The 14,579-nt window shown below is 32.2% G+C and overlaps 1 protein-coding gene across 2 annotated transcripts in view; it reads left to right on the top strand.

Moving 5' to 3' along the window:
• Positions 1-14,579, top strand: part of LOC143085239 (nuclear receptor ROR-beta-like) — a 60,571-nt gene that overhangs the window by 23,306 nt on the left and 22,686 nt on the right. For both annotated transcript variants that reach the window (XM_076261479.1, XM_076261488.1), the window contains exons 3-4: positions 3,337-3,628; positions 9,446-9,587. In XM_076261479.1, coding sequence (XP_076117594.1) covers positions 3,337-3,628; positions 9,446-9,587 — 434 coding nt within the window. The remainder of the gene's footprint in view (positions 1-3,336; positions 3,629-9,445; positions 9,588-14,579) is intronic.

Here is a 14,579-nt window from a genome sequence, read left to right on the forward strand (position 1 = left end):
AAATTTTAATATGTTGTTACTTATGACAAAATGGTGGTCAAAATTGATATTGAGGATCTTCACTTTCATCGTTCATCAGTTATGGTTGTTGTGATATTGAAAAATGCCAGGACACAAATAAATGTTAATAAATCCGGTTTGCTGTCGCTCTGACAGGCTCTTGTACATGTTAAAAGTAAAGAACTAAAATGGAAAAAAATATTCTTGTGCTTAAAAATTTGATGAGATTTCGTATAAGTAACTAGAAGAGAGTCAAGCTGTATACTCTCATGACTCTTAAAGCCGACTTTGAAGTATGGGTTTTTGTCATTGTTTAAGGCCGTACAGTTTCCTATAATTGCTTACATCCACTTCTTTTAAACTCTGGTGTATAGTTGTCTCATTGGCAATCATACCATATCTCCTTCTTTTTTTATATTATTGATTTAAGTAAAGAGCTGATTTGATCATATTAATAAATAATAAACAATGATAAATACCTGATGAACTTAGAATATATATAATTATCATGATTATATATGAATTATCATGATCTGATGATTATGTTATCAACTTATAAATCTGAGATGATTTCCTGTAAGCCTCTTGAAAACAGTACTAGCGCTCTACTTTTTATCACTTGTTTATATACAATTTCCCCTTTTTTCTGGGTTTGAACCCCCTTTTAAAAATGGCTGACTCATTCTGTTTATTGAATAGATTAACTTGATGTGGCCTACTCAGCCTGATAAAAGGTTAAAATTGTTGGGGAAATGTTTTTATATTAACAGTGTGACTTGAAGTAGGATTTAACCTTGACATAAACTTTAAATATCAAAGAGCTATGGGTCATAGATGTGTATCTTAATATTGTTATTATGGTAGACTACACATAACATACGGTGACATAATAAATGTGACATAATAAATGTACCGGTATGTAGTTGTAAAATACATTTAATGATAATATGTGCCGACATTTTTATTTGTAAGTTGCTTTTGTGATGAAAGGATGTTTTTTCCTATGTTCATACCAAAGCTATGACAGAAGACATTTAGGCTTTAATGGAGTAATTGGTGTACGTTCATCTTTGCACCTGAAAAGAGTTCATCTTTGCACCTGAAAAGAGAATCACGATGATAAAAAATGTGCCACAGGGTACTGATTTTATTTTTTATATTTTATACTTCTGAAATTTTGTGTGTTTGAATTAACAAATACAATTTTCAACCAAATTTTAGAACTGTTGAAAAATGTTTTGGGACATTTTATTCCTGTCAGATCAAAACAAAAAAATGCAAAGGACAAGGTTCACTTCTACAAAGTTTGACCTTGTACATACATGTTGTATTTCAACTTGATCTAAAAGCCACACTTTGGTGTTAAACTGGTTTTGTTTCAAAGCTCTACTATCTAGAAGTACATTGTGTACATTAATTGCTCCTAATGTCTCTTCTTGAGATGTGTCAACACACAATGATTTTGTGCATGTTTTGTACCTAAAAGCTTCAGAAAAAATTGGCTGCCACTTGGGGATCCAAAGTTTAATCTTTTTATGGCTCATTTATGGGCATTATGTTTTCTGGTCTGTGCGTCTGTCCGTCCTTTCGTCTGTTCGTCCGTTCGTTCATCCATCCATCCGTCTGTCTGTCCCGCTTCAGGTTAGAGTTTTTGGTCAAGGTAGTTTTTGATGAAGTTGAAGTCCAATCTACTTGAAACATAGTACACATGTACCCTATGATATGATCTTTCTAATTTTAATGACAAATTAGAGATTTTCCCCAATTTTCAAGGTCCACTGAACACAGAAAATGATAGTGCGAATAGGACATCCACGTACTGGGGACACATTCTTTTTTAAGTTTGTTTCAAATATATCTAAATATCCTTTTTCTGTCAATCAGCTGTCTGTCACATATTTTAATATATTTGTGTGATATTGTTGACCTAACTTATAGATTTTTGCTACATCATTGTTGCTTGTTTTTTTTGATAATCTTGATCACTTTGTGACAGATTTTGACATTTACATATATATAATCTACAAGGGACATTTTCTTCACATTTTTCTCAGAAAGTCATAACAATTTGGTATTAAGCTGTATTGTAGCTAGCTCTGGATCACTTGTTTTCTTATATCTCCATCATCTACTCCCTGTAAGCTACAAAACATATGTTTTCTTTATTTGTATTTCACATATAAGTAGAACAATTGTATTGCATTGTCTCAGTTCTAAGTAATTAGTGATAACTTCAAAATCATTTGTACTGCATGCAGAGCTCCATTCCAAATACCAGCTTGAAAACAATATCATACATACATGTCATATTGTACAATTTAAGATCCCAGGGGGGACCAGCCATTTTAAAAAAGGGAGGTTCCCAATTCAGGATAAAGAGTCATATGTCCCTTTATAAATGCATTGATCATCCAAAAAAGGGGGGAGGTGTTCTAACTTCATTTATGTCCTCCAAACACAATGCTAAGGTGTTGCATTGATTTCAGCTAAAATATATTATATTACACAATAATCCTGTCATGACAGTAGCCATGATGTCTCTGGGGAAGGTTATTTGGGTCTTATATATCTTTAATAGTTGACTTCAATCTGAATTCTCACTTTGATAGTCTTTTAAAAGAATTTTTGTTTCCTGGAAGTGGGAGGGGACATAAAAAAAAAAAATCTGCCCCAGTCAAAATTGAGTATGTTAAGAGAGAGGATGTTTGTAAGTCATGTAAGTGATGAGTAGTAGCTCACAACAATTCTTCTTCTTTGTATTGACTATAAATCAAAGAATGAAAGTAGTTGAGGACAATATGAATATCAAACGAAATACCAATTATATAAATTTGTAATTGAATGCCAATCTTCAGTTTAAATGAAATTTGACATTTAATGGTCAAGATCATTATGGGTGGAGATAATAGATATAAGAAGGTGTGGTATGAGTGCCAATGAGTTTGAATAAGACATGCATGTACATTTATTATCCAGATATATACTACTACACCTTTACCAAGATGAATTGGTATGCTAAATTTGCTATTGTACAAATGTCTGTATGTCATGATGATGAAATGTATTAAATGATACATATTTGAAGTTATGGAATCATATTGTCTATACTATAGTTAATCATTATTTTAAATACAAAAATTTATAGAAATGTCATATACAAGTAACATTTAATTACATTTGAACATCATGATAATTAGTTTTACATATAAAATATACTTTTAGAAACATTCTATTGATTTTGTTTGAAGTACATTGAATACCAGACAATGAAGAAACCTTTAAATAACGCTGCTGATTTCTGATGTAAATTGATGTATATATTTTCTGTCATTCCAGTGACTTGTCTCCGTGTACTGATCTGAATGGTCTAAGAGAAGAACAATCACCCTCGGACGCTGATCTGACCTGTCCATCATATATAAACCAGCAGCCTTTATCATGTACTTCTCAAGTATCAGCGCTGACAATCAACTCGGTAAAGTCCCCAACTAAGGCCCTGTCATCAACAAATACAACTATATCTGCAATGTTCACCGGTAAAAATGGGGCCAAATCGCCACATTGTAAAGTGTGTGGAGACGAATCCTCTGGATTCCACTATGGAGTGGATTCATGTGAAGGATGCAAGGTAAGAATTGGTAGCCTTGTATACAAACAACACATTCAACATGATCACAAATATGCTTTAATTTGTTCATTTATTACAATTGTTGAAAAAAAACACCAAAAAACATCTTTTCATAAAATGCATTATACAAATTATTCTATGAAAATATAGATTGTCTGTATTTTTGTTGGTATGTTGGAAATATCTTCACAATTTTATCAACATCCTGCTTATGTCTATCACCTTTTTGACCCTCTGTCCCTACTTTGTTCCAACACATATTTTTATCAAACTTTTCTCAGGTTCTACCCAACAGATTAACTTTATATTTGGTATGCAGCTTGGCATGATGAGTTGTGAGGTGTGAGACATTTGAGCTTATGTAAAAAGAATTAAGCTCATATCAGAAACTTAAGTGTATGTCAGAAATGTAAGCTTAGATCAGACACCTATTTCATGTCATACGATAATTTGAATTTTTTCCTAATGTTGAATGAACTTATAAAACATTGTTTTTACCACATATTTCTCCCGTACTACAGACTGACTTTATATTTGGCTAGAAGCTTGACTGTATATTAATACATGTGAGCACTGACCTGTCAGACACTTCTTCCTGTTTGAAGATACTTAAATAATAAGTGAGGGTATGTTCAGCAAGTTAATGTATACAGCTACCAGTACTTGTTATTATTTTGATCCAAAGCCAGTTTTCAGTGGGAATAAATTGAAAAGCAAATTTCTGATTGACTTCAGTTTTATATGTTTATTGTTCATTAATCATTTGCGAAAATGTCCAAAAGGTATAAAACAAAAGATTTAATGACAAGAAAATAAAACATAAAAATATTATATTCTTTCATAGAAAGAATTGTTTTCACATTTTGTACTTGTAAATATCCTGTTGGGGAAAAAATAATTAGTGAGTTTTATTACAACAACTTAAGTTCAGATAGGATGAGAGTAATGGATATTGTCATTTATTGTATGTTTATGAATAAAACTAGCACTTAAGGGCCATTAAAAGAAATGCATAACTTAACCTTAAAATAAGTGGAGAATTAAAAATTGATGTTTTATGTTTGAAAACCAAAGTCATCACTCTAGATGGAATCAAATATGATATGGTCATCAACTCGTCATGCTCATACATGACCAAAGGATATGTAAATTTGAATGAAACTTTAATATAGTTTAGTGAATTTCACTAGAAACCCTTAAGGTTTATCCTTGATTGATTGTTAGTTGCTTTTATCCAGTGGCAAATATTTCATGCATGTTTAAGATGATTTGGTTTTATGATGAACTCGCCATGATTAAGTGTTAATGCCACTCAGAGAATGCCCTATGGTGAAAGCCAAACAGAGACATATCAGGTTAAAGTGCAGTAATTGGTGATAATTGTCTTTTTTATTTAATGTCCACATGCAGTTTTGAAAAAAAAGGCATGTAAAAGCAACCAAACCACACAAATAAGTTCAAAGAAATCTAGAGGTCAATATACAGTCTTTAATAGACCTTTCCAACATCTCTCGACAACGACTAATGACACCTACAGTTTACAGGTAAAATGGAGGGGTCGTCTCAAAATTAGAAAAAACATCATGATTATCATAACGTATACAAGTCATATTCGATTTGTGGGTTATATACTGTATTGACTATATAGCTACAGAAGATATATCAAACACAAATTAAATAAATATTTCTCTATCAAATAATAAAATTGAGAATGGAAATGGGGAATGTGCCAAAGAGACAACAACCTGACCATAGAGCAGACAACAGCAGAAGGTCACAAACAGGTCTTCAATGCAACGAGAAATTCTCGCACCCGGAGGCGTCCCTCAGCTGGCCCCTAAACAAATATATAGTTTTCTTATTACATGTATTAACACGACATTTCATGTTTAATTGATTAAAAAATCTCTGCAATCATTCCACATTCGTTTTAGTTTATGATTATGCGAGTCTGCTAAAGATTGTGCCGCATGACAATAACGATAAATTTGTTTCTGTAAAATTATTAGGGAACTACAATTTAACTTTGGGGGATGAGGATCACGTTTTTTTTTTGTATTTTTTTTTAATTTTTATCCCCAATTTAATAAGGAAAAAAATCTGGTCAAGCAGGTGACAAAAAAAAAGTATTTCTGAATGCATATATTTCTCCAATACCTTATGGTATTGAATTTTGAAAAAATAAGTTGATAGATTGCATTGAAAAACTAAAAGAATTTCGAAAGAAAAGAAATCTGACGGAGACCTCTCCATTCCCCCTATTTTTTTAAAGTTAAATAGTTGCTCCCATATGAAATTTTTGAAATTTATGAAAGATAATTACTGGACTGTCTGTCCGTCCGTTATACACTTGTAAACACGATCAAGTTAGTGTTTTCAACCAATTGTCACCTAATCTGATGTACATGTGCAATACTATAGGAGGGGTAAAAACGTGTTCCTGTCATTGAGAATCTTTTGGAAAGAATTACTGCCAATAAAATAAACTTCAAGCCAAAAAATCAGTATAAAGATCAGTACTGTTATTTTTCAATTTTTATACGACCGCAAAAATTTTAATTTTTCGTCTTATATTGCTATCACGTTGGCGTCGTCGTCGTCGTCTTGCGTCGTCCTCGTCTGAATACTTTTAGTTTTTGCACTCTAACTTTAGTAAAAGTGAATAGAAATCGATGAAATTTTGACACAAGGTTTATGACCACAAAAGGAAGGTTGGGATTGATTTTGGGAGTTTTGGTCCCAACATTTTAGGAATTAGGGGCCAAAAAGGGCCCAAATAAGCATTTTCTTGGTTTTTGCACTATAACTTTAGTTTAAGTAAATAGAAATCTATGAAATTTTGACCCAAGGTTTATGACCACAAAAGGAAGGTTGGGATTGATTTTGGGAGTTTTGGTCCCAACAGTTTAGGAATTAGGGGCCAAAAAGGGGCCTAAATAAGCATTATTCTTGGTTTTCGCACCATAACTTAAGTATAAGTAAATAGAAATCTATGAAATTTAAACACAAGGTTTATGACCATAAAAGGAAGGTTGGGTTTGATTTTGGGAGTTATGGTTCCAACAATTTAGGAATAAGGGGCCCAAAGGGTCCAAAATTGAACTTTGTTTGATTTCATCAAAAATTGAATAATTGGGGTTCTTTGATATGCTAAATCTAACTGTGTATGTAGATTCTTAATTTTTGGTCCCGTTTTCAAATTGGTCTACATTAAGGTCCAAAGGGTCCAAAATTAAACTTAAGTTTGATTTTAACAAAAATTGAATCCTTGGGGTTCTTTAAAATGTTGAATCTAAAAATGTACTTAGATTTTTTATTATTGGCCCAGTTTTCAAGTTGGTCCAAATCAGGGTCCAAAATTAAACTTTGTTTGATTTCATCAAAAATTGAATAATTGGGGTTCTTTGATATGCCAAATCTAACTGTGTATGTAGATTCTTAATTTTTGGTCCCGTTTTCAAATTGGTCTACATTAAAGTCCAAAGGGTCCAAAATTAAACTAAGTTTGATTTTAACAAAAATTGAATTCTTCGGCTTTTTTGATATGCTGAATCTAAACATGTACTTAGATTTTTGATTATGGGCCCAGTTTTCAAGTTGGTTCAAATCAGGATCCAAAATTATTATATTAAGTATTGTGCAATAGCAAGACATTTTCAATTGCACAGTATTCAGCAATAGCAAGAAATCTTCAATTGCACAGTATTGTGCAGTAGCAAGAAATTTTCAATTGCACAGTATTGCGCAATAGCAAGAAATCTTCAATTGCACAGTATTGTGCAAAAGCAAATATTTTCAATTGCACAGTATTGTGCAATAGCAAGAAATATCTAATTGCACAATATTGTGCAATAGCAAGATATTTTCAATTGGAGATATCTTTCTTTGTCCAGAATAGTAGTTGAATCAACTTAAATCATTGTTTTATACAATATACAATGTATATTCACTTTTACTACCAACTGATAAATTAAAACAATCTTTACCATTCAGTGATAACAAGCACTTTATTTTACATTTTAATATTTTATGATGTATTTAAATGAGTAGTTATTGTTGCAAACTCCATTAGAAATTTGAATTGAGATCAGTTTTGGAAAAAGGGAAAGGGGGATGTGAAAAAAAGGGGGGGGGGGTTTAAATTTTTCTCATTTCAGATTTCATAAATAAAAAGAAAATTTCTTCAAACATTTTTTTGAGAGGATTAATATTCAACAGCATAGTGAATTGCTCAAAGGCAAAAAAAAAATTTTAAGTTCATTAGACCACATTCATTCTGTGTCAGAAACCTATGCTGTGTCAACTATTTAATTTTAGATTTAAATAAGTTTGAAGAAGAAATCTTTAATTGATTTGTAAAATCTTGACATTTGTTTTGTGTAAAAAACCTATATAATGTCAAAAATTTGATCACAATCCAAATTCAGAGCTGTATCCAGCTTGAATGTTGTGTCCATACTTGCCCCAACTGTTCAGGGTTCAACCTCTACGGTCGTATAAAGCTGCGCCCTGCAGAGCATCTGGTTACGTTTGAGACGACCACATACATCTTACCTGTGGTAGTCGTTCTCAACTGTAGGTGTAGACAATTGTTGAAAAGGTCTAATAAAAGACTCAGTGGGGGACTGTGCCTCAACTCATTAGAGTAAGTTCGAAAATGCCAAATGCAAAGATTAAAAAAAAAATGTGAACAAATTATAAATGATTTCTTGATACAATGGGTCAACATAGTCTTTAATAAGAACTCAGTGGGAGTCAGTGCCTTAACTCATTAGATGAAGTTCAAAAATGCCAAGATTAAAAAAAAGTTGTGAATAATTAGAAAGGATTTCTTGATACAATGCTTCAGAGATAGCATTTTTGAACATCATTATGATTTAGATTATTGAAAATCACATATTAAACTAAAAAATATAATAGAAATTTATAGAAGGTATTTCTAGCTAAAGTGAAAGGTCCATATTTCCAGATCTTAAATTTTTGCTTACCAATGTTGGAAGATTTACAATGATAAATTTATATTTGCAGTAGAGGCAGGTTTTGAGTAGATTATGCCAGATTGTGCTTTGATTATTTTCCAAATAATGCCAGTTTCAAATTAAGCAATAAAGTTCCCTTTTATCCCTTGATGTTTTTGATAAATATATAAAACATATATAAAAATAAGAAGATGTGATGTGATTGCCAATGAGACAACTATCCACTAATGTTCAAAGGAAGTAGATATAATCAACTATAGGTAACAGTATGACCTTCAACAATGAGAAAAACGCATACCAGTACTGTAAAGTTGGCTTGAAAAGGGCCCTGAAATGAAAAATATTTAAGCCTGCCTTAGTTGTTCTGACAGAAACTGCACGTACTTAATATTTTGGAAGTCATAATACTTGACACTTAACAGTGTACAGATAAGGGTCAAGTTCAGTCTTCATACAGATATGATATATACCTTGTTATCAGTCAATATTGAAAAATGACATAATTGTCTCAAAATTTTACAAGCTTTGTTTTTGTACATGTTTTTCTTCACAAAATTAGTACACCTAAATATTATAACAAATGATAATTTCTAAAGAATATTATAACCTATATAAAAAAGATGTGGTATGATTGCCAATAAGACAACTCTCCACAAGAGACCAAATGACACTGAAATTAACATCTATAGGTCACCTCACTGCCTTCAACAGTTGGAAAAGCCGATACCACATAGTCCACTTTAACAAGCCAGGAAATGACAACTGCAAAACAATTCAAATGAGAAAACTTAAAATAAATATCTTGTTTTGATTTTGTTATTATTTGATGTAATTGTAGGGATTCTTCAGAAGATGTATAACCCAAGGAATGACACACAAATGCTCAAATGAGGAAAAGTGTGAAATAACACCATTTACACGCAATAGCTGTCAGTATTGTCGACTCAAAAAATGTTTTGCTGTTGGCATGTCAAGGGAAGGTAAGAAGTGTATTTTACACAAAGAATAGTGCCTAGTATTTTCTACCTAAAAAGTGTTTTTTTGTAAGCTGGTCAAAGTGTAATTAAGCAGTGTTTTGTGAGAAAATTCATGACCCTGAATATATATGTTATATAGCATATATCTTACTCACAAAAAAAGTCCAATTAAACAGTTGTCTATGTCGTAATACAGATATTATTTGATACTGACATCCCCTTAACCTAGTCTTTAAAGTAAAGCTACAAGCCTAACATAATCCTTGAAAAATTGTCATACAAGTCAGTGGGAGGTTTAGCTAGCTATAAAACCAGGTTTAGTTTGATATCCTCAAAAAGTGCCTTTACCCAGGAATATGACAGTTGTTTTAATTTCCACCTCTGCGGTCGTATAAAGCTGCGCCCTGTGGAGCATCTGGTTGAAATTACTTTGGAGTCAGGTATTTTTGTGAATACTTTGTTGTATAGATACTCTTTGCCTGTAGTAGAAATTATTACAGGCGTTATAGAAATTAAACAAGCCTGGGTTGCTTGGTCTGTGACCAAGAGTGAAGATTGATTAATCTGTACATAATTTGGAGATTTTCTTGAAAACTAGTAATCGTGGCATCAAAGTTACCTGAAAGAACATGACCACTGGTGAAGACCTTTTTTTTTATGCCTCTGCTGTAGTGTTATGCCCCTTTATAAATGATTTTTTTTGTTTCCGTTCTCTAACTTAAGCTTATCCTCAACCAAATGTTATGAAACTTATACAAAATGCTTATTACTACAAAGCTCAATCATGAACAAATTTGGGAAGCATCATTTTCACAGATCTTGATTATGTTCCTTCATTACGTTTTATGCAAGTGGGGGCATCATCTGTGTCCCAGGGACACATTCCCCATTTATTTTATTTTGTACATAAAATGAACCTTGTTTTGCAGTAATGAAATGTTTTATTGATGTGACCAGGATTGAACTCCATTCCCTCTTTATGACCTCAGTGTTAAAAGTTTGTACCTAGGAACAATAAAAACAATATTGAACTCCATGTTACCTTGAAAACATTTAATACATTGTAATAAAATTATTGAAATATGAATTGCAGATATTACCTTAATAATAAAGGTATTGATTTGATTGAGGAGTAGGCTAACTTTTGTATTATGTATTATATTTTAAATGAGAATGATTTGAGTTCAATGTAGAAAAATATAGTTAAGGTAATTTGTAACCAGTTCTCTTTTCTTTGGATTTACAAAATGTTTTAGTGTATGATAGGATTGATCTCATTTCATCCTGGTGGGTTTTAAACAACCCTGACAGGTTGTAACGCCCTTGGTCTGCAAAAATGTATAGCTGTATGATTGCAGATCCTGGTAATTATTAAAAGCAATAGTGTTGCATGTTTTAGATATTCAATCACACAAAAGTCCATCATTATAAGGTATACTAAAACCGTTGTTAAGTATGATATAAAAACTTATAAAATATGTTGATGCAAAAATAACATGCAGATCCAGACTGAAAGATAATTTCTGACCAATGTCAAATTTGATAAAATATTTTGATTAGTTTATCGCTGTGTATTCGTCGTATATTTTGCTATTATTAGATGAATTTTGATGTGTTTTACCATCACTAGGGTGTATGCACATGGATATATATGCCCTTTTTACCCTCTTTACAGTGAAATTTGCCAAATCCTATATATCTTTAACCTTTTAGGGAAACTATTGATTACTTGTGAGATGTATGAAAAGCAGCTGTTTAGCTAACATATTGATAAATAAAGAATAATAAATTAACCATATCAAAATAAGGAAATGTGGTATGATTGCCAATGACACAGCTATCCACCAAAGTTCAAATGAAATGGATAAAAGCAATTATAGGTAGCACTACAGCCTTCAACAATGAGAAAAACCCACACTGTACATATGGGCAGATATGAAATGCCATAACATGGAGAATAGGAAACAATTTTATTGAGAAAACTAATAGCCTATTAAATTTGTAACTGAAAAAAATATGACAGACATGAACTATAAACAACAACCACTGAACTTCTGGCTCCTGACTCCTTACCATGATTATTGATATTCAGTGTAATTAAACACATATGTTCAGGAGCAGGATTTGACAAAAAAAAACCAAAAAAACAATTATAAAAGAAAATTTAGATTTTTAACTAAAGCCCCTCTTAAACCTGATATATTAGTTCCAAATGCTACAAAATTTATGTTTCGTACTGTAAATATATCTGGGACTGTGACATGTTATTGTTAACATCTTTGGCTTTTGAAATCATACCACATCAGCTAATTATCATCATACCACCAGAGGCGGATTTAGGGGGGGGGGGCCCAGGGGGCCCGGGCCCCCCCTTTTTGGGAAAAAATTTGGTTGCTTATATAGGGAATCACTGAAGCGTGACTGGAGCGGGCCCCCTCTTAGCTCAGTCAGTGGGCCCCCACTTATGAAAATTTCTGGATCCGCCACTGACCTCAGAGCTAATTATCATCATACCACATCTCATTATTATATTGATTAAAGTGGCAGGTGTATTGGTAATAATATTGAGGATAACTTCTCACAAATCTTATCATCTGGTGTAGGATGATCAGTCATCTAATTGAGAAAATAATATGTAGCAGATGTGGATCCAGGATTTTCAAAGAGAGGACCCTAAAACTAGGCAACTCTTGGAGTGGGATCTTTAAAAATTCTTTGCATTAATTATGTATGTAGCCCTATAAGGCCTCCATCTCAATCTATCCCTCCTCTAAGTCCATCCCTGTGTAGAGTGAACTCATAGTGAGGAGGAGAAAAATAATGAAAGGAGGAAAAAAGAACTTGTGTTGTGTCTGAATACTCTATTTAACCCATGATGAATATTGACAGTATAATTATCTCAGCACGATAATCTGTAAATACAGAAAATCTCATTTACCCTTAATATACTGTAGATCAATTTTATTGATACTTTATCTATCATTGTAGACTAAATTAATTAATAAAATATACAATGCCAAAAATAGAATCTTTATATTACCAATAAAAGTACAATTCTTTCACTATGAAATAACATTTTGAAGTTGGACAATTTTAAATTTGTGTAACTAAATATTATACAGAAAAAAAATGAAATATTTAACTACTGTCAGATATTGTTTGTGTTTATTAAAATATCAACAAGGAGAATGCCCTGTACTAGGGACATTAGTCTAAATATATAAGCAGAAGTTGATTCGTTGGAAACTAGGTGAGCTTGAATCTGATTGGTTGAAAACTAGGTGGGCTGACCTTAGTTTTATGTTTACATTACAGTGCAGATTGTAATAGTTTATGAATAGTAATGGTATGGTAGTTAGGTCACATGTTTTAGCCTTGAGGAAATTTGTTTGATAATAGGAAGGGTAGAATTTATCATCCTACTTGCATTTTAGATGGCATGTGAAATTGATATTCTTTCAAAAAATATTTACATGAGGAATGAAAGAAGTTTATTGTATTCTTAAAATTTTAATTTCTTATAATGGTTCAATTGAGGATATCAGAAAGACACAGGACCCATACTTATGATTGTAGACAGAATAGTTACTAGACTCCCTGGGATGCAATTATTACATAATAGACAGGGTTGTTAGGTAAAATGAGAGGCAAATAAAAATTTGAATTATTGTTACAGTAATGTCTCTTGAAACCTATCATTAAAGTTAAAGATAGAAATGTAGGGATTATTTTAGTCAAAAGAATTTAAGGATTAGTAGTTATCATTTTAGAACTTTAACCCTCATGGCAAGGTGCCATTTTGTACTGGTGAAACATTTTGAATTACTCTGAGATGTTGATCATTAACTGTAATTGGCTATCCTGTGATTTATCTTGCTTTTACAAAATATAAGGTCAATTGACACTAGACCCCTCTTCTAAATTATTGAAATCTATTCTTTTGCATTTTCAATAATATCTTGGTGTAAATTAATTTAATGAAATACACCAAATTTTGTTATCTGTCATTGAGCTCAATTTTCTCTATCTATTTTCCTTCTTCCCTCAGTGATCTGAACTCTTTATTTCCCAATCTTTTATGGAACTATGGGGTAAAATTAAACCTTTCTTATCTATTAATCAACAAGTACTTTCCATAGATGTTTGATATAAGCTATAGCTGTGAGAAACAATGAGAGCCAGAAGGACTAGATATGGACCAAGTGTTTGAGGGACCAATCTATGGCTACAGGTTTTGAAAAAAAAGGGTGGGGTCCCTAGTTGGCCAACATTTGCCCTGTTGCTAGTAAAATGTATATGCATTTATACATGTAGCTCCATAAGATTGTGGCCAAGGTCTCCAGAACACCCTCCCCCTCTTAAATCTTCTTCTTGGTTAAATAAAACTGCTGGCCTATATCTACTCTTTTGGGCAGTTTTGATCTTGGAGTATTGAAAGTTACTGTTGTATATATTACCTGATACCTTGCAGTGGTTGCCCTTCACCCTTTGTTGCAGAGAAGTCATTTACTGCTAGGTGAAAATGACTGGATATATATCATTGACCTGATCTGATTCATGACATATATCTTACCTTATGTAACAGGTCATTGACAAAGAGTAGTTTAGAATGGCAATATGTGCTCAGGAAAACACATAAACATGTAATAAATTACACATAAGGATTATATAAAAAAGAAGATGTGGTATGATTGCCAATGAGACAACTATCCACAAAAGACCAAAATAACACAGACATTAACAACTATAGGTCTCCGTACGGCCTTCAACAATGAGCAAAGCCCATACCGCATAGTCAGCTATAAAAGGCCCTGATAAGACAATGTAAAACAATTCAAACGAGAAAACTAATGGCCTTATTTATGTAAAAAAATGAACGAAAAACAAATATGTAACACATAAACAAACAACCACTGAATTGCAGGCTTTAGTATTAGTATAAAATGTTAAAGAAAATCATTTCATTAAAATTCAAAATAAAAGTCGGTGTGTCTC

Source organism: Mytilus galloprovincialis, chromosome 1 (genome assembly GCF_965363235.1).
Source record: "Mytilus galloprovincialis chromosome 1, xbMytGall1.hap1.1, whole genome shotgun sequence".
In the NCBI taxonomy this organism is placed as follows: domain Eukaryota; kingdom Metazoa; phylum Mollusca; class Bivalvia; order Mytilida; family Mytilidae; genus Mytilus; species Mytilus galloprovincialis.